General features: G+C 38.5%; 1 protein-coding gene across 1 annotated transcript in view; it reads right to left on the bottom strand.

Moving 5' to 3' along the window:
• The window catches only part of TTC29 (tetratricopeptide repeat domain 29), a 264,305-nt gene that overhangs the window by 205,777 nt on the left and 38,923 nt on the right, over positions 1 to 19,605 (bottom strand). Inside the window, exons 5-6 of the mRNA XM_036853302.1 lie at positions 16,540 to 16,763; positions 11,377 to 11,562 (exon numbers count right to left, since the gene is read on the bottom strand). Coding sequence (XP_036709197.1) covers positions 11,377 to 11,562; positions 16,540 to 16,763 — 410 coding nt within the window. The remainder of the gene's footprint in view (positions 1 to 11,376; positions 11,563 to 16,539; positions 16,764 to 19,605) is intronic.

The following is a 19,605-nucleotide window of genomic DNA, read 5'->3' on the forward strand; positions in this document are numbered from 1 at the left end:
TTACCTATAATGATGATCTGTTATTATCCATTTTAAAAAGTCCTCTTTATTTGAATTCCAATGTGCTTTCTAGGTGGGAGAGAGAGGCTGTAGAACTTCAGAGAGCACATGACCCTCAGCCTATTTCCTTTTGACCACAGCCCATAATCTGTGGTGGTGTTACTACTTCTGCTTCGGGGGCAGGATACGTGTGTTGGGATTTCAGCAGTCTCATAAGAATGCTCTCTAAGTCAACATTAACAATCATATTTGCTCCCCTGAGAAAATAGGTTGAGAATGGCAACCATCCTGCACAGAATCACTGCCCCAAGGCTGGGGTAGCTGGAAGATAAAAATAAAAAGATATAGAAGCTCATGAACAATAGGTCGTGAGGAGGGGTACAGGGATTTTTTTCTTTTGAGCAGATATACTGACATGGTTTGAGGTCACCAAATGTTTCTACAGGCAGAACACGAGAGTCTGTGTGCCCATGGTGGGGATCTACAGGTAACCATCTCTCTAAAGCTGTTCTTCAGCAATGGAAGACTGTTCTGGGAATGTCCACAGATATCTAGATGTTTCTAGTTGTATGAATTACCTGAGATGATAGTTCAAGTGGGACTGAGTGGCAGAGATACTTGCATGGTAGGTTACCTTGGGGATAGCAGATCAGACGCCCCTGAGCTCTCAGATAAGGCATCTACAGAATCTGTTAAATCAGCTAAATGTTTCCATTTGATGAGTGTCTGAAGTGTCTGTGAGCAGTTTTCAATGTTGACAATCACAACTGCTATGCCTGCGCCTTTGACATCTTTGCTCTAATGGTTGGTTCTTCTTTTACACTGAGTTACTGAGTTAGTCTGGCGGGACCTTCCAGGAGACTTCAGTGTGGGGAATTAGGAGTCTAGAACTGAGTCAGAGAGCTCAAGTTTGGATCCCAATTCCAAGACCCATGATCAGAGACTGAGTCTCTGTTCCAGATGGAAACACTTCAAGACTGGATTAGCCAAGTGACCCACTATTTCCTCCTGGATTTAGTCTTAAATAATGATAATCATGGGATCTTGAAATAGTCCAGGACCCTGGATAGCAGGCAAAACACTATTGTAGACTTGTGATGGAGTCATTCTATATCAGTGAGCTTTAAAAGTTGTCTATTTTTATTTTTTGGATCATAAATACGTCGCTCATCTATTATATTCAAACAATACGGAAATGTGTTACAAAAAATGCATATATTTTTTCTACATTAAAAATAAAAATGGAATTTTTGGAAGACTAGGTTATATTAGTAAATTGAGAGATTTGTAAAGTGTCTAAAAATGTTAAAATGGACGTTTTTGGAAAAGCACAAAGACATATCACATCCCAAAGGGAATCTTTAGTGTAAAATTTTTGAAGAAATAGCAAAGAACCACTCAGAGGACTCGTGAAATCCCTCATTCAAAATAAGGGCATATAAGTGTTGGAGACTGTATCAGTCAAAGTTAGATTAGGCTACACTGTGGTAGTAAATAGACCCTGAAATCCCAGAGGCTTAGACAAAGTAGTTTTCTTGCTCACATGAAGTCCACTGAGGGTGGGTGACTCTCTAGAGTCACCCAATGCTCATTCAGGGAACCGGTTGCTTCCATCTCATGGTTTCACCATCTCAACATAATTCCTCCACGGTCACCATGGCAAAAACAGAGATAGTAGGGAGGACTGATATCTGCTTCAAGTTTCAGCCTGGAAGTGACTACTCATAGACTATTGGCCAGATTTAGCACTTTTTAGTGGCTGACACATAGTACTCAATAAGTGGTAGCTCTTATCATTATAGTCAATGGAAAACAGCATTTTGACTAGCTGAATAAGAGTTTATCATATGTAACTACCACCACTGATTATTACCCTAATGTAAGACATTTGTATTGTTTCCATTTATTTTTATTATTACCAATAATACATGTATAAAGATATAATATGTCTTCATATAAATTTTTGTCTTCATATCTGATTATTTCCTAGATATGTAATCCTAAATTGTTTGCTAGAAATGTCAGGCTAATTGATCCTATCACCAGCAATGTGAAAAGCCTGCTTAAATTTTTAAAATTTCACAGCATTAAATGCTATCTTCAATAAGTAAATAGACATTTATCTCTGCACATTTAAACATTTAAACATTCTGTACCTATCCTATCAGCCGACTCTCTCTGTAATTATCAGAGTATTGACTTGTCTCTTCCACTAAAATGTAAGCCTCTGAATCAAGGGGCCATAAATATCTTTTTCAGCCATATACTTCCAGCACTTATCCCAGTATCTTGCACATAGTAGAAGTACAATAAATGCTTGTTAGAAAATTACAGGGGAAAAGTAGCATATCGTTAGTGCTTTAATTTGTGCTTTTTATTATCAATGTTGGCTTTTTTTTTTAATGTTTATTACCCAGTTTAATTTCTTCTACTGGTGTGTTAGTGTTTTTTCTTACCAATTTGTAAATGTTCTTTATATAATAATGATACCAACCTGTTATATTTGTTTCTGATAATTCCCAATTTTAGTGTATCTTTATATGAGGTCTTTAATAAATAATTTTTTCTTTAAGTACATGTCAACTCTCTCATTGTTTGTTTCTGATAGAGGGGATGCTGTACCACTAGCCTCATGTTTCCATGAGAGGACCTCCTCTCTCCTTCCCTCTTCACTTCTCACCACAGAGGAGGAAAAACAATGTATCTGACTGGTGAAATCCTGAACTTTCATTCTCTCTGGACTCTGTTCTCAAGTTCCATGCTGAAGTTCACAGGCACAGGCTTAGAACCTGTAGAAGAGTCTGAACATGACCAGTCTTTCAGTAACTAGGTGGTTACGATGAATTCTGTGAGATAATAGTTTGATTTGAACAGATATAAGCTCTGTTCCCTAACTAGTCTTAGCTATTATGATCTGTCTGATTCCTATGTTTCTTCTGAATTGGTTCTGAACTTGGAGCAGTGAGAAGATTATAATTACCTCTCCTATAAAGCCCATTGTTTTTCTTTGTGCTTTGTTCCATTGTTTTCACGTTTCGAAGGTCTTTCTCATCTAAGACTGAAATAAATATTTGCCTCGAGTTTCTACTTTTTTCATAGTTTATTTTTAAATGTTTCTCATAAAATATAATTTTAAAATAAGATACAGAAGTAATTAACATTACCATAAAATGTTTGGAAAATCATAAAGAGAAAAATTTAAATCACACTTAGTTTTTATACTTTGTATCTTCTACTTCCAAAATTATTGACATGTTTTGTAGACTTAACATTTAATCAGTTCCGGTGTATACTGTCAATTCTTTGATATTAGGACTTCCTCTTCTTAAAATTTTTAATTTTGATTTATCTCTTGTTTGGTTGTAGATAGAATACGGCATACACGGAAACTACATTCAGAGTGTACTTTCTGAAGTACATAAGTAAGAATACCTTCCCATTGCTTCTTATGGGACAGAACTTACTTCTGTAGCATACTATCAGTTCTCAAGTTTATAGCATTCCACTCTCTTTCCCCTACCCTCAAAACCCCTGGACTCTACTTTTTTTTTTTTTGGCACTTATTGTTGCAAAGGAGAAAAAAATGAGTCTTATCTAATTTTTGTTCCAATGCAGGCAATCTGTGTTTTTTCTTTGGATGCAGGTGGGAGTCTGTCTTAACCTGAGTCATTCAAAAAATTCCCGAGAATTATCTAGTTATGGATTTTTCCTTATATTTTTGACTGGTTCATAAAGAGCTATTTCAATCTGAATATTCATATATTTTTAGGGTCAAGAAAGCTTTCTTAAAATGTCTTTGGTTATTACTTTCATTTTGGTTATCATCTACTCTACCTCAAAAACTTCCATATTGATAATGTCATTGTTTTCACTTCTTAGTCTTTCACTTGCATTTTGGGAAAATGTTTCGAGCTTGTCCTCAACACCACTGATTCAATATTCCATTGGGCCAATCCTGCCCTTTTTCTGCTCCGTATTTTAATTCTACCAACACTTTTCTTTGAAAGCCTTCCTTATTTCATCTGGGGCTCACTGTCATCTCATTTGGTTCTATCCTTAAGCCTTTCTGTCTCCTAGTTGTATCTTTCTGAAGACATTAATAATTTTTCTAAAATGATCACATTTACAGGTTTGTTCTTCAGATTAATGTTTTGTTTTCCTTGTATTTTCTACATCCCTCAATTAGGAGCGGTCTTTTTAGTCCAGGTATTTAAAGGCAAGCAGATAGACAGTCTGCCCTTGGCTCTGCTCGCTGGCTAGGTGGAGCTAGTAGAATCCTCCGCTTCTACCTCCATTTGGGGGGCAGTTAGTTGGTAAGAACAGCACTCACTCAATTCCAGTGTCTAGCAGGCATTCTTCTTGGACTGAGATTGGATCTTCTCTTCCTTTAACTGACTGCTTCTCTTCTACTTTAATCCGTTCTTTAAAATAGCTAGTCTTTGGCGGTAGAGCTCATTTTGACACATTTAGTCTTGCTCATGGTTCTATCTTTGTCCTAGTTCTTAAAAGACAGCACTCTGTGGTCATAATCTGACCCTAGTCTCTGTATGTTAACATCACTCCTTGTTCAGAACTTCCAGATTTAAGCGGTAAGGGTTAACTTGTCCAGGACTGATACCCTACAGGCCGGTTTCCTAGAAAAGGAGATGGACTCTAGCAAAATTCCAAGGAAACCAGTTAGGCTCAGTGCTTTTAGGACAATCAATTCTGACCTAGACCCTAGACTTAGACCCTAGAGTTCTTCTCTCCTGACAGGGGAGAGGTTGGGGCTCCCCAAATTATGAATGCCTATGTGGCAAGTCTTGCTATTTGTGTGCCATATCCTATGACTGCAACCACAAGGCAGAGACCTTATCCCCTGCCCCTCCCCTTTGCACCCTCCCCTGCCCCGTATGCTGATCATGGAGGGGAGGGGCTGGTTGATCCTACATCAAAAGATGAATGCTGGGCTGGCAGGATAGAGCATGTGTCAAGGCTCTGTCACGTCATGTTGCTATTGTGTCTGGCCCCAATCAGACAATACTCCCCTAAACATAGAGCATCCAATGAAAGGGCAATGGGAGACCAGCACACCTGCTCAGCTCCTGTCTCTGAGTTTTCTCAGAGCAGCACTGCTCCAGCAGGCCTGCTGTGAGTGCTGCTGACCAATTACTTTGTTAGCATGGCAGTTGTCCCAACAAACTGGGCATCTCTCCAGGCCAATAACATGGCCTTCTAGAAGCAAGTCAGGGGACTGGAAATAGATCAAAGACCAAGATGGGAGTGGGAAGAGTCTGCTAGTGATGTTGTTGTGGTCAGCCTTCAGGATGGCTTGTTAGTGACCATTAGCAGGAACTAGCTTTGAAAAATCCTTGGCAGTGGGAGCCCTATGGGGTTAAGACTCTCAGTGACAGAATTCCTTTCTCTGTGTGTGTGTGATATGGAAAGGAATTAATTACCTAATACACGGTGGATACTTCACTGAGAGGAAAGCTGAACTACTGCCCCTCATAAAATTCATGCAAAAAAAATGAAAGGGGGGGCTTCCCTGGTGGTGCAGTGGTTGAGGATCTGCCTGCCGGTTCAGGGGACACGGGTTCGAGCCCTGGTCTGGGAAGATCCCACATGCCTTGGAGCAACTGGGCCCGTGAGCCACAATCGCTGAGCCTGCGCGTCTGGAGCCTGTGCTCCACAGCAAGAGAGGCCGCGATAGTGAGAGGCCCGCGCACCGCGATGAAGAGTGGCCCCCGCTTGCCGCAACTAGAGAAAGCCCTCGCACAGAAACGAAGACCCAACACAGCCATAAATAAATAAATAAAAAATTAAAATAGCTTTACCTTAAAAAAAAAAAAATGAAAGGGGGCATCTTCCCCATGATCACTAAAAATGGGTGGAGCATGTGTTAGGGAAGGACTGAGCAAGACAGGATAAGTGGACTCCCAAATTCTACTCCTTTCCATGAGATCAAGATGGTAAGGGAGACAGTCCCTTACAGTGGTGGATTCATCCACAAATCTGTTGCTGTGTCTGCCTTTCACTACTGGATGCATCAGGGGAGAGGGGGACCATTCCACTGTATATTCACAACACTGCTCTTCTCCTGGTTCCTTCCAGCCCCTGGCAAATCACACTGGGATACACCATCTAGAATGTGTCCAAAGAACTGACTGTCAACAATCAATTCTAGGCCCTGAACTGAGCAAGCCAACCAGGATAACTCTTCTTCAGAAGTTCCCAGTCACTAGGAGAATTTGGGGTCAATGTTGTAGATCTGGGTTAGCCTTTACTCAATCCCTATGCTAAAATCGCAGTTGAAGGCCTGCAGAACTGGAAGATGTGCACTTCCCAAGCTGTACCTACAATGGCCTTCCCCTGCCTGTTCTCAGTGAACACGATCAGCACCCGTCGTTGTCACCCAACATCTACTTCTAATCATCCTCCTGGTCTCTCCGGGTGGGAGGTCTAGGCCCCAAGCCCATATGGGTTGAAATGGAATGGATTGCTGCCAGAGTGAGAGACGTTAACTTAGAAGCCACCCCTATATGAATTGGGGGAGAAGGGACATAACAAAAAGCTAGACAGAAATCAAGGGTTACCCTGACCGATACTAATCCTCTAGGCTAGCCCCTGCAGAAAACAGACTTGCCTCCTACAAGACTCCGTGGAAACCAGCCAGTCTCAGTGCTAAGTTCATTAATTTGGTCAAAGGCAAGGCTTGGACTCAGATCCTAAATCAATGGAAGGGGAGAAGGTGAAAGGTGTTGGTGCTTGCTCAACTATGAATGCCGATTGATCAACCCTGCCACTGGTTTGCTCCCCACCAATAAAGCTGCAACTGCAAGGCTTGGACCCCAGTCCCCTGACTCAACCACTAAATACTGACCTGGCAAGGAGGATTGAAGTTAAGGTTCTGCCACATCATCTTATTATTGTTGCCTTGGCCACAGACCATACCTGAGGGGAAGTCGGTGCTTCCCTAGTCATGGCTCTTAAAAAACCCTCTCTCTCCCAGGCTCTGACACTGGCCCTGCTAGACCTCTGTGTGCTGCTCTACAATGTATGGGCACATTTCTTTGAGGTCCAGGGTCTGAGAGCTTTCTCCAATACTCCACAGACGTGGTGTGAATACCGCTTGTCCATTTGTCCTTCCAAACAGGTGACAATTCTGAAAGCAGATACAGCCACTGATGTGCTACAAGTATTTGTCAGACCACAACTACTCCACACCTGCTACCCCAGCAGATATTTCACCTGAAGAATAAGACTGCCAGCCCTTGAGCCAATAGAAGCCAGACCACATTGCATACTAGAGCCCCATCTTCAGCAGCAGTGGGAACTAGAGCTTGTGCTCAGCTCTGGCCAGGGGGCTCTGGTCCCATGTGTGCTCGTGGGCTGAACATTGGCCCTGACTGCACCCAGGTGCCCTGGGACATGGTCTCTGCTCATGTTCATTTGCTCTCTAGTTCCCTGAGGGTGCTGGAGCCATGCCATGGCCTACAGCTGCTTTGCTGGGCCCTGACAACCTGCACTTTGCCATCTGCCGGCTGGTATCCTGCTTTTTTAACCTGAATGGGCACCCCTGGAACCAGGAGGATGCCACCTGCCCCTGAGCACAGCTGCCGCCTAGCTGTTGCTGCAGGGCCTCCATATGTGGGGGCTTGTCTGGACCAATCAGATCAGGTATGCGGAAGCTACACCATCATCACCTCAGGGGGACCCCCATATTCAGGTGAGCCCTCACGGCACTCTAGCCACGTATTTTAAGTAGTCCTAGTTTACCCTCCTCATAAAAATGCTACCCCAGATTACAGAAGCTGCACAGATAATTTTCATCATTGCTAAGTACATCAGATACTCAAAGTCAATCTCTAGAACTTCCATCAGCATCAACTCAGTCATTTTATCCATCAAACAATACAGGCATGGTTCTTGTGGCCAATGAACTGATTAAGGCCATAGAAAAATAGTTTAGATCTTTCAAAAAGTGGTTGCAAAACAAAATAACACCATCTAACTTAAAAATAGGTTTATAGCCAAAACATTCTACGTATTATGGAATTTGGGTGCATTTTATCATGCTATGGGGTGGGGCATCTAACTGTGAGCAAGCCACTGACCCGTGAAGACAATCTCACAGCAGCCCCACCCTGATCACATTTCCCAAACTCATCCTCACTCTCAGCTACTAAAATGATACAGTGCCATGGTTACTAATTGTATTAGTAGCCATTAGTAGTAAGTGCTCCAATATTTGTTGAATGAGTGAATGGATAGATGAATGAATAAATAAATAAGTAAAGGAAGCAATGAATAAATCCTCCAATAGAAATACATTCACAGATTTAAAAAAAAAATCAGAAGGCGAGGGAAATCAGGAGTTGTAGTTTAACGAGTATTGAGTGCCAGTTTTGCAAGATGAAAAAGTTCTGGAGACCAGTTGCAGAACAGAGCGATTGTACTTAAAACTACCGAACTGTACACTTACACATAGTTAAGATGGTAAATTCTGTTATACGTTTTTTACTGCAATAAATTTTCAAAAAATCAAACCAAATTTAAAAGTCAGAAATAAAATTTATAGGAAAATTCAGAATATGTTTATGATAGCTATCTGAATCTCACTGAGGCCACTCTTAAATTTTCATCAATGTAGCCCTGGCGTCTTCAGCCCTCATTTTCATGTATTATTTCTTATTTATTTTGTGACTTCTTTTTTCAGAGCCAGTAATTGACAGTTCCATTATTTGATTTCTCATAATTGGAGAAATTGATGCTTCCAATTGTAAAAACAAAATAAGACTGAAAACAATTCTTATTCTTTTCAACTGAGGGATGTTCCTATAGTAGAGAACAAAAAAGTGCTAAACTATACTTTATAATTTTCAGGAATTTTCATCATTAGCACATCATGAAAGTAAAGCAATTCTTGGTCTGCATAGAGCAATGGCTGCTAGCACAGGCTCTGAATCCAGCTGACTTAACACTAGCCCCACCACTAACCAGCTTAATTTCTTTGTGCCACAGTATCCTCATCATTCAAAATGAAGTTAATAATTTCTAAAAGCTTAAAAAAAGTATTTACATCACTGATGAAATGAGAATAATAATTTTAGAAAGCTTAAGCAAAGGTTTTACTTTGAATTTTACTTAAGCAAGAATCTATTCCATTTTTACAAATTGAAACACTAAACTCTACTTTTAACAATAGGCTAAGAGTTTTAACAGGTAACTTCTCAATTATAGTAAGTAATAACCCTTCAGTACACAATTTTATAATCACCTGCAGTTCCACATTCAAAAACAACCGCTGTTAACACATTGGTATATGATACATACCAAATATAATGATATTTTACATTGTGTTTTGAATCTTGTTTTCTATTTAATGTATCATGAGCATTTTCTCAAATTAATATACATTTGAGATTTCCTATACAATTTAGAATAAAATCCAAAGTCCTCAGCTTGTCCTACAAGCCCCAGTGTGATCCCAAGCCTCCTGGTCTAAACTTAGCTCCTTTCCTTCTACTCTCAGCCTTCCTCACTGGGCCCCAGACAGTGCTCAGCATGCACTTGCCTCAGGGCCTTTGCACTTCCCATGTCCTCTCTCTAAAAACCTCTTCCTCCAGATTCTCATAAGCCTTACTCCCTCACTTTATTCATGCCTCACCTTCTAAAAGGTGAACACCTTATGTAAAGTAGCAACCACTATCTATCCCTTTGCCTTGTTTCATTTTTCATCACAGCACGTACCAGTATTTCTTATGTTATATAGCCATGAGTGGTTAAGGCCTCTTTTTCCCAGTAGAATGTTAGTGCCAGGAGGGCAAAGATTTTGTCTGTCTTGTTTACTGTTTTATCCCCAGGCACTAGGTTCTAAACAAATATTTGTTGAATGAATGAATTTGGCTCTAGTTTGTAATTTCATGACTGCACAGAACTCTGTGGCATGGGTGTTGTTTAATGCTGCTAATCCCCTGTTTTGAGACATCATAAACTGTACTGCCATGGATATGCTTAAACACATTCTCTTAAATATTTTTGGATTGTTTCTTCAGGGTTGAATTAGTGGGGCAGCTTCCTAACCATCCCCCCTTTCTCTTATTCCTCTTCCCACAGGGTGTATCACAGCCAGACTTCCATCATACTCCTTTCCTTAGCCTGAAGGTATAACCCAAACTCTATAGAGTTTGGTTCAGTCCAAACTCTGAACGCTGGCATGCTCCTAGTTTGCCTTTGCATACTCAGTTCCCATCATTGCTCAGAAATACACTTTCCACTTTAACCAGGTCGCTCCTCTTATCAGTGTCTCTAATTATGCTTTAGTATGTAGTTCCCTCTTACAGAATATATTCCTGTTTCTTTACCCGCCTAAAGTCCACCCATCTTCCAGATCCCCCACCAGTCCGTTCTGACTCCATCATGTCTTCCTTGGATCCAGTTTGTATGATCTCTCACTTCTTTGAATTGTTCTGTTCTTCCCCATACCTATCACTCAAGAAAGCCCCTGACAATCAGCCACGTTCCAGCACCGACCATGCTGTAGATTACAATGTGCAATTTCCTGAAGCACAAAAACCTTTTCCCCTCCCTTCTCAAAGCCCTACGCAGTTCTAGCCACAAGATAATAAATATTTTCTAATTTAACTCTTATGCCAAAGTCAAAACTCTTGTGGAAAATGAGACAGTGTTCTGAGGGAAGAAAACAGAATTATTTCTGAGCAAATATTTTCATCTTCCCACATATTTTATTTGCATACTATCTACCCACTATCCTTCTATAAATAAATTTAATTCTTAACTTTCTGTTTGCAATCCTTATTAAACCACCAAATAAAATATGTTTCTGATAAATTTTTGTTGTCCTTTCAGACTTTGGCTTGTCTTAAGATAACATTATTAAGAATGACATTATTTTTAAAGGAACATTTCCTTCAGAAATTATTAAAAAAATCACAACGGGGTGGTACCCGAGTTATATAGGTTATATATATGGGACTTGGGATGCTAGGAAAATCACAAAGTGTGCCTTTCCTTTTTCCCATTTTCATACATGAGAAATCAAGTTAAAATGAACGAGCAGGTCTGTAAGAAAGGAAAAGCATTTCAAAACAGTGCAGCACATATGTGGACGAAGGATGTGCGTGGAGGCCTGGAGGAAGGTGCTTTCTCTCCGTAGTGACGCTGCTGGGAGCTCTAGGCTGAGCACTCAGCAGAGGTGTGACTGTAGCAATATGGACGGTGAGTCCAAAGTCTCACCCTTTTGCTTTTTAATCCCAGTAACTCACACTCTTCTACGCAGCCTCGGGTCTTTTTCTCCACCCCCATGTGCTTTCTGCTTGCCTGGACTTGGGATGCTTCAAAGCCCCCGCAGCAGACTGACAAACGGCCACTCACCATCCTCCTCGAAGAGCAGCCCCATGTGTGCGTGCGCCTCGGCTTCCTTCTTCCCACCGTCAATTTTGATGAGTTGAGCAATCTTAAAACATCGTTCATAGAAGTGGTTCCTTACCCACTTGTCTTCAGAATTATTGAAGTAACAGGCCAGAGCATACAAGTTATTATAGACCTCTTCAAAGTATTCTTCAAAGAGAGAAAAACATCATAAAATGCATTAGAAAGATGTCTCAAGGCACATCCCTTCAAATGGCAAACCAATATAGTGACATTTATCTTCTATTTTTCCTTAAAAGCATGATTAACCATTTAAAAAATGGAAATGCAAAAATTAATGTTTTAACTATTTAAATAGTTACATTAATTAAAGGATGTGCACACAAGAAAAACAACAAAATTCTTTCGGAGAGCTTAGACCCTGTTAGAAATTAACATACTCTTTGGTTGAAACAGGAGTCTTTATATAACACAAAAAAACAGAATAATATCTACCAGCAATGTGCTCAGTTCTTTTGGAAGAAATGAGTTTGTGGTATCAGCAAGTACTTTTCCCATTGAAGATATGAAAAGTATTTAGAGATTCCAGAGAAAGCAATGTTTGTTAACCATGGCAAAAAGATGAATGAAGAAAGCAGATGGAATCTGAAAATAGCAAGGTATTTTCACCCAGAAGAAAAGGCAAGCATGCAGCTTATAGGTAGAAGAAATGATGATCACAATGACCACATAACCTCCTTACACTTTCTAGTGCTCTTTCTGACAATACAAGTTACCAACAATGTTAAGAAAAAGTCGATTTCTATGCTTATCTTTTCTATGAGTATTTTTTTCTGCTGAAAATGCATTAATATTAGTCATCCCTCTCACTCAGTTACTAGTTTATTAGTTGTCAGTTTATTAACCCCCTCTTTTTTTTTCCAAAGTGGCATTTGACCTATTTGTACACAAAAAAAGTATATTAATAAACTGTGAATCAGTCTTATAAACTCCACTGCAATCAGTCATAAACTTAAACAAAAATGTTTGTGTTAAATTGTGCCTCACTCTCGTAAATTTCATTCTATTGGTGGATATGAACAAATTCATTATCTTTCTTTATGTTTCTTTGCATTTGTGCTTAAAGCACAGTAGTAAATATGTGGTAGCCTCTGGATTACCCTTCCAAGGATTTTTAACAACAATCATTATCTATTGGAATTAACTGATATTAATTGTTCACTACTATCAGAAGAGTCAACCTATATACTCCTGAAAGAATTACAATTATGAAAAGCATTTGTATATTGCCCACTGATACTCCTATAAGATTAAAATCAAAAGGCTCAGAAAAAATGACATTAGGCTGATTACAACAAAAATTAACTTTCAAAAACTGTACATAAGTCACTCCAATGTTTCCAAAGAAATTTCTAAAACCTATGTCATGTTTTTACACACACTGCTTCATAATTCCATAGGAAATGAAGATTTATCTCAAAATAAGTTTTAGACCTAAAAATTAAAGTTAAAAAACAGTTCTCCCTATCTCCCATTTTTGAAAGCACTGGGGATTCTGGAGACCATTCTGCTTTTTAAGGTTATTCACAATAGGCAATAGCTTAGGTGAAAAGTAGAGGGTACCCTGAGCTATTTACTTAAAATGAATACTCTCATTTCAGAACTGACTTCTCCTATGTTTTATCTTTCCATTCTGAACCTTCTGCCTAATATGAATAGAGCACTAAAATATGTTTTGTAGCATTTTATATTCTTTCTCATATTTAATGATTAGAGGGTTGCTGTTTTTTAAAACCTGTAAATAAAACATTTCATATCTTCCGTTTTAAAAAGTTACATGAAGCGCTTTTTAAAAATATATGCAATCCTGAAATAATTTTTCCTTTTTTCAGTAATTAAACCTTAATAGAAAAACATTTCCAACATTTCATAAACAAAGTTTTTGGTTTTGTTTAGAATGAGTTATATAAGCTATTTAGATTACATATTTAAAGGCTACTTGTCAGCAAAGCTATTTTTCTATGGAAAAACTGAGTGTTTTTCAGAGTATTAAGTATAAAGGACTATATCCAAGTTTTGAATCTTTGGATAATCCAAATATATGGTCTGTACCCTTTACGTTCTAAACAGCCTTTTCTCCTTGCTTGCGGAACACTTCCTTGAATTGTCAGCAGGTATATTTATAAGATGAAAATCAATTTTATTGTTGATTTATTATTTAGACCAATATTCATTATGCTACCTAAAAAGATCTCATGATGAAATAAATTTGGAAAATGCTCCTGCTAATTTCCCTCTTTCAGTGAACCACACAATATACATGAGCATGTTAAAGGCTCTGATAAGTCCTGCAATAAACCAACCTGCTTAATGTATATGTTAATTCACCTGGTTGTTTCTCAAACTTATTTCACCAGACAATTATTTTTGTTTTGCTTTACATAAACTGTATAAACATCCTGTGGGACTCTGCTTGGGTAGAACATACTTTGGGTATCTTAAATAAATGTTATTAGAAAAGAAAATTGCTGCTTAACCCTTAACAATAATTTAAAGTCAAGTGTAAATCATGTTTGAATTATCTATTGATTTGGCTACCCATTACCATTATTGCCATCTCTTCCCCAGCCCCATGGGGCACAAGGCCCTAATCATAATGTTACAGATGGTACAGAGATGATTCACAACAATGGGAAATATAAGAAATGCTATCAGGGACAAAGAAACACTTTAACAAATAGAAAATAATCCAAAAAGAAATGACTGGCTTACTTTAAACACTTCTTTGCTATAAAACAGAAAGTGCTATTTTGAAAAGTAATTTAAATAACTCTAGGTTCCTGCTCTGCCAAGTCTCAAGGGACAGAACTGACCTGAGATGACTATTGTTAGTGCCACAGCTTTGATTACATGGACTTCACTGTGACCCTAGAGTGATGGTCTTTCCAGTGAAAAGCAATGAGAATACTCAGAGATATGCTGCTTCAAGATAATTGTCTCAGATTCCACAACCATATGGGGTGAAATCTTCGAGGCACTATTATTAAGAGATTCTGTACTCTAGATTGCGTGTGTGTGTGTGTGTGTGTGTGTGTGTGTGTGTGTGTGTGTGTATGGGTTTTAAGATTTAAAATTAATTCAAGTTAATAAGAGTTTCTGTGCATATCCCTTATACCATTTTCTGGGACATTCTTAACTCAATCACAATTTTTCTCCTATGAAGTTCATGTGTTAAATGTGAAAAAATTACACACATTTTTAAAAAAGAGCATACAAATATTTACATGTCCTTCAACTGAAGTATTTCCAATAATTTTTTGCAATAATTTTAACTTTCTGTATTTTAACCAGGCAAAAGCCACTGCATTTTGAAGTCGATTACCCTACAGAAGAGTTGTTCTGAGCAAGAGGTGATTTTGTTCCATTTAACAAATGTAACCTTAGTTACCATGAATATATGATAAACCACTCAGTACAGAAAATATTTCATTACTTGTACCATGTGTATAAGACATTGGCTATTGTAAAGTTTGGACTTTTTAAATTTTTGGAATTGGAGAATCATTTTAATTTATATGTATATTTACTTTTCTTTAATAAAAGATTACAAATTAAAGTTTTCTACCTTCAAACAGATTATTTAACATTTAGTTTCTTTACAATTACAAAATGCTTTATGACAAGTTTCTCATATTTATGACACTTTATGACTAGTGATGTGTTTGGCTCCTATTTATGCTACTAAAATGAATGCTTCTATTTAAAACATTTAGTGAATGTGATTAATTCACCTTAGAAAATGACTATGAGCAAATTTTATCTGGATCAATTCTATTTTCAGTAAAAATATCATTTCAGAATTTGGGGCTGACACTAGAATGTAGGTTTTCTTACAATAGCATTTTAAAATGTTAAACAGTTAATTTCTTGAGAAATTATATGTAAATCACATTTTAAAATTCACCAAAGGACTCTATTTTTAAAGTCAATTCTGCAGTTAAATACTTTTCATTATACAAATAATCAAATATTCACCTCTTGTCTACACACACACACACACACACACACACACACACACGCACTCTAGTTCACATGTGGTGTTGTTAGGACTTTTGTATATCTCATATTTGTAAGTCAGGTCACAACCAGATAGGAAATATGTATATTGACTCCACTATAGAGGCTAAAAGACTTCTGCTACCCCTCTGATGCTGTTTCTATGTCCCTATCAATTTTCCACATTGTAGCACTGGGTAACAAAACGTTGTCTAATACTCTATTTTCCCATAGAAAGGCCTGAAAGGAAGTATAGACATCGTCATGTTGGGACTTGAGCTTCTCTTTTAGAGTCCTATGGTGTTTTCACACAAAAAGTTGAACAAAAGGATTTGTTTGGATTTGTTTGGTGAAAACACCAAATTTATATGCCAACTTTTGGGATTTCCTTTCTTTGATTATATAAAATGACCAATTATGAATATGTAAATAAGAAATACTTATGACAACAATATTGGTATAATTATAGTAGAGACTAAAATATTTTCTTCAGTACTTGAAGCATATAGACTTTCTGGAAAATTTTAGGATACCAAAAAAAAAAAAAAAAGGAATTTATTAGAGATGATGTGATGGAAAATATAAAATTAACAATTTTATTCATAATTGTAAATTGCAGGCTTTTTATGTCTCCTCACTATTCACTAATAAAAATTCTCTGATAGAAATCTATAGAACTTATGGATAAAATCTTTAAATTACATTATACAAATACAAGAAAATAAGTATAATTGTCAAGTTATAGTACTCTGAAAGTGTCTCCTCAGTGAAAGTCAATATTCAGATTATATATAAAAAAAACTATGGAACGATGTATAATTAATGATACCAAAGATTTTAATACATTGGAAAGCCCTGGAGATGTTATTAGGTGCTATTCATTGTCTTCCCTGGCTTAGAGTGACATCACCAGGATGGCCGTGTGTCTGGGCAGCCTTGTGATTCAGCGTCCTCTACCATTTATTCCATTAAGATGCTTAGCTGACTAGGTTGAATTGTGCTAAGGTGTCTCAATGTTTTAAATTCATACTTGAAACAATTTGGAACCTTCCCTCAGGTGCTCACTCTTCTGTCTTCTGCAGTGCTGCTTCCCCAAATCCTTCCACTCACCTTTCCTTTCAGCTGCTTCGGCCCTGGTCAGGTAGTAGTAGAAGTGATCCAGCTTGTCAGGCTGCTCTTCCAGGGGTCTCTGCAGCCAGAAGAGGGACCTTACTTTTGCAGCCTCCCTCAGGGCATCCCACTTCTCCATCAGAGCAAAGAGCTCAGTAAAAGACTTATGATAACCATCTCGCAGCATGTCCACACAGATGTTCTTCTTGTATGAGTTCCGGTAACTGGGAATAAGAATCAGAACACTGAACACGTTATTTTAATCCTTTAAATCTGTGCAGTGTTTTGATCCTATAATAATTAAAGGTTGAATCATGCTGCTTTTTTGTCCCTCAGTGGAAGCGCTGAAAACAATCTTGACCTCAAACACTTATAACTGAACAACTTCAGTTTAATGAAAGATGCCAGGAGCTATCTAAATACAGTAATTTTAGTGAAATTACATTATAAATATATCAGTTCCAGAGCTGAGCTCCCTTTGATAAGGACAAATAAGCTAGCTGACTGATGTTTTAGTCTATTTGGGCTGATATAACAAAATACCCCTGACTGAGTAGCTTATAAACAACTGAAATTTATTGCTCAGAGTTCTGCAGGCTGGAAATCCAAGATCAAGGCTCCAGGAAGGTCACCTTCTGGTGAGGGCCCTCTTCCTGGTTCACAGCCAGCATTTTCTAGTCATATCCTCACATAGTATAAGGAGCTAGGGAATAATCTGGAACCTCTTTTATAAGAGCACTAATCCCATTCATGAGCGCCCCACCCTCCTGACCTAATCACCTTCTAAAAGCCCCAGTGACCTACAGCTTTGGGGATTAGGATTTCAGTATATGAATTTTAGGGAACACAACATTCAGGCCATAGCAACTGACAGTATCCAAAAATACTTAATACATTAGCCACCCACCAAAACAAAACAAAAAAACAGTAAGGCAAGCAAAATTCAAATGTGTTGTCGAATATCAAAACAAAGCTCTATTAAGTGGTTTCACTGTATGTTATGGAGGTTCATTCATTCATTAATTCATTTATGCAGAAAATGTTTATTGAAATCTCTTGCTAAATATATTTTAAAAATTATTTTCAGTTAGGACGAACTTAATGATTTGTAATATTACTATTTCACTTCTAACAATAATAAATCATATGCAAGGAGATGAAATGACAATTGAATAGTCCATTTATTTATTCAACAAATAGCTATTGAGCTTCCTGCTAAGTGCCAGGCATTGTTCTAGACCAAATAGATTCAATGCCCTTGTGAAGTGTATACTCTAGTGGGAGAACACAACCAACAAATAAGCAAACAAATCATAAATAATTTCAGAGGATGAAAATTGCTATATAGGAAATAAAATGGTTATGGAATAACAGCTGTGTGGTGGCTATTATTATACTTAGCAAGAGGCCTAATGATATAGCTTTATACTAATTATTTTACATTTTTTTAAATAGGAGACAATTAAATATTTAGAACTGACTTGATGTGCTACTACTATCAATAAGCATTTCAGTGTGGAGTGGAGACAGTCTGGAATTAGAACACCTGAGGTTGAGGTCAGCTCTTTCTAACCTCTCTGGACTTCATTTCTTCTCATCTGTGACATGTGTATATTAATCTGTATTAATCTATGCCCTACCTACATCACAGGATTCTTCTAAGAACCAAGCAAAATTAAGTATGTGAAGATGCTCTGAGAAACATGAAGTCCTGCGATAGACTCACCCTACAGAGTTTAAAAAACAAATGAAACAAAAATGCCCAGCTCCCATCGCCAATAATTTTTTACTCAGGGGATCAGCTTAGGTCTAGAACAAAATACATACAGTGAGGAAGGGAGTGGGGAGAGGGAAGCGAAAAAAAAAAAAAAGGGGGGGGGGGAAAGACCCAGATCATGGACACCTCAAACCCATGGTAAGAAGTTTGGACTCCAAGCTAAGAGTGGGATAGAGCCGTAGAAGGGTTTGGGTCAGGGAAATGAGTCAAAGAGATTGTCTTTTAGAAAAATCATCTGGAAGGAATGTCCCAGCTGAACTGCAACCCTCCTGCACCCGGTGGCCAGTACAAGCCACCTATTGTTATAGAACTAGTCCACAAAGAGAGTACGGAAACCACAGTCCCAGGCCAAAAAGTCACAAACCACCATCTTGTCAAAATGATGACCAAAAATATTTGAAACGGAAAGGACAGAAGCTATCACAGATTTTTGTTTCTGCCCTCTAGCCGAGAGTGTGGAGAAGGAAACAGTGAGATGCTGAGAAGGGCCAGGTCCTCTCTCCCCTACCCCCACCCCCCTGCCCTTACACAAGGGCATGGAAAGGCAGCAAAAGTCAATGCAGAGACTTTCTCAGCAGAAGAGGACCGGAACCAGCCCACACAATGTCCCATAGCCCCTGAATGGTACGGGCCGAACACTGTAATTGTCTAGCGGACTCCGAGTGTGTGACATAAAAGTTAATGGGAAGACTGGGTAAAAATATGAATGAGCACAATAATGAAATTCTTTTACACTTAAAAAAAAATAAAAATAAAAAAATAAATTCAAAATATTTGGAAAATACCCAGGATAAAAAAAAAAAAGTTAATGGGAAGAGAGGACTGGTATGTTTAACACAATGTTGCTGGCCACAGCAAGGGGATGTGTGCTAAAAGGCTGTCGGATGCGCTGGGGACTGGGGACTGAAGGGGGACACAGCTGTAACTCTGCGGATAAGCAGCACTGCGGAGCTACTGAAAGAGTCAGGTCAGCATATTTCCAGAGCTGACAGAAAAGGATGAATCGAGTACATCAGTGACGGACCCCTGGACAGCATCCCATAGGTTAGGAACGCATTCAACTCCAAGTAAGAGAAAACTCGGCTCACAGTGCCTTCAGAACTAGACGTTTCTATTTCTCACAGCACAAGACACCTAAAGGTAGGCAGCTGCTGGTCTTGGTTCCATGGCCTGGCAAGTTCAAAGCCCATGCCTCTGGGATTATTTTATCCTTCCCCTCACTGGTCACTGGAGGGCTGCCCCAGCTCCAGACATCATGTCCACCTTCAAGGCAAGAAGAAAGGGGAGAG

Source organism: Balaenoptera musculus, chromosome 5 (assembly GCF_009873245.2).
Source record: "Balaenoptera musculus isolate JJ_BM4_2016_0621 chromosome 5, mBalMus1.pri.v3, whole genome shotgun sequence".
Lineage (NCBI taxonomy): Eukaryota > Metazoa > Chordata > Mammalia > Artiodactyla > Balaenopteridae > Balaenoptera > Balaenoptera musculus.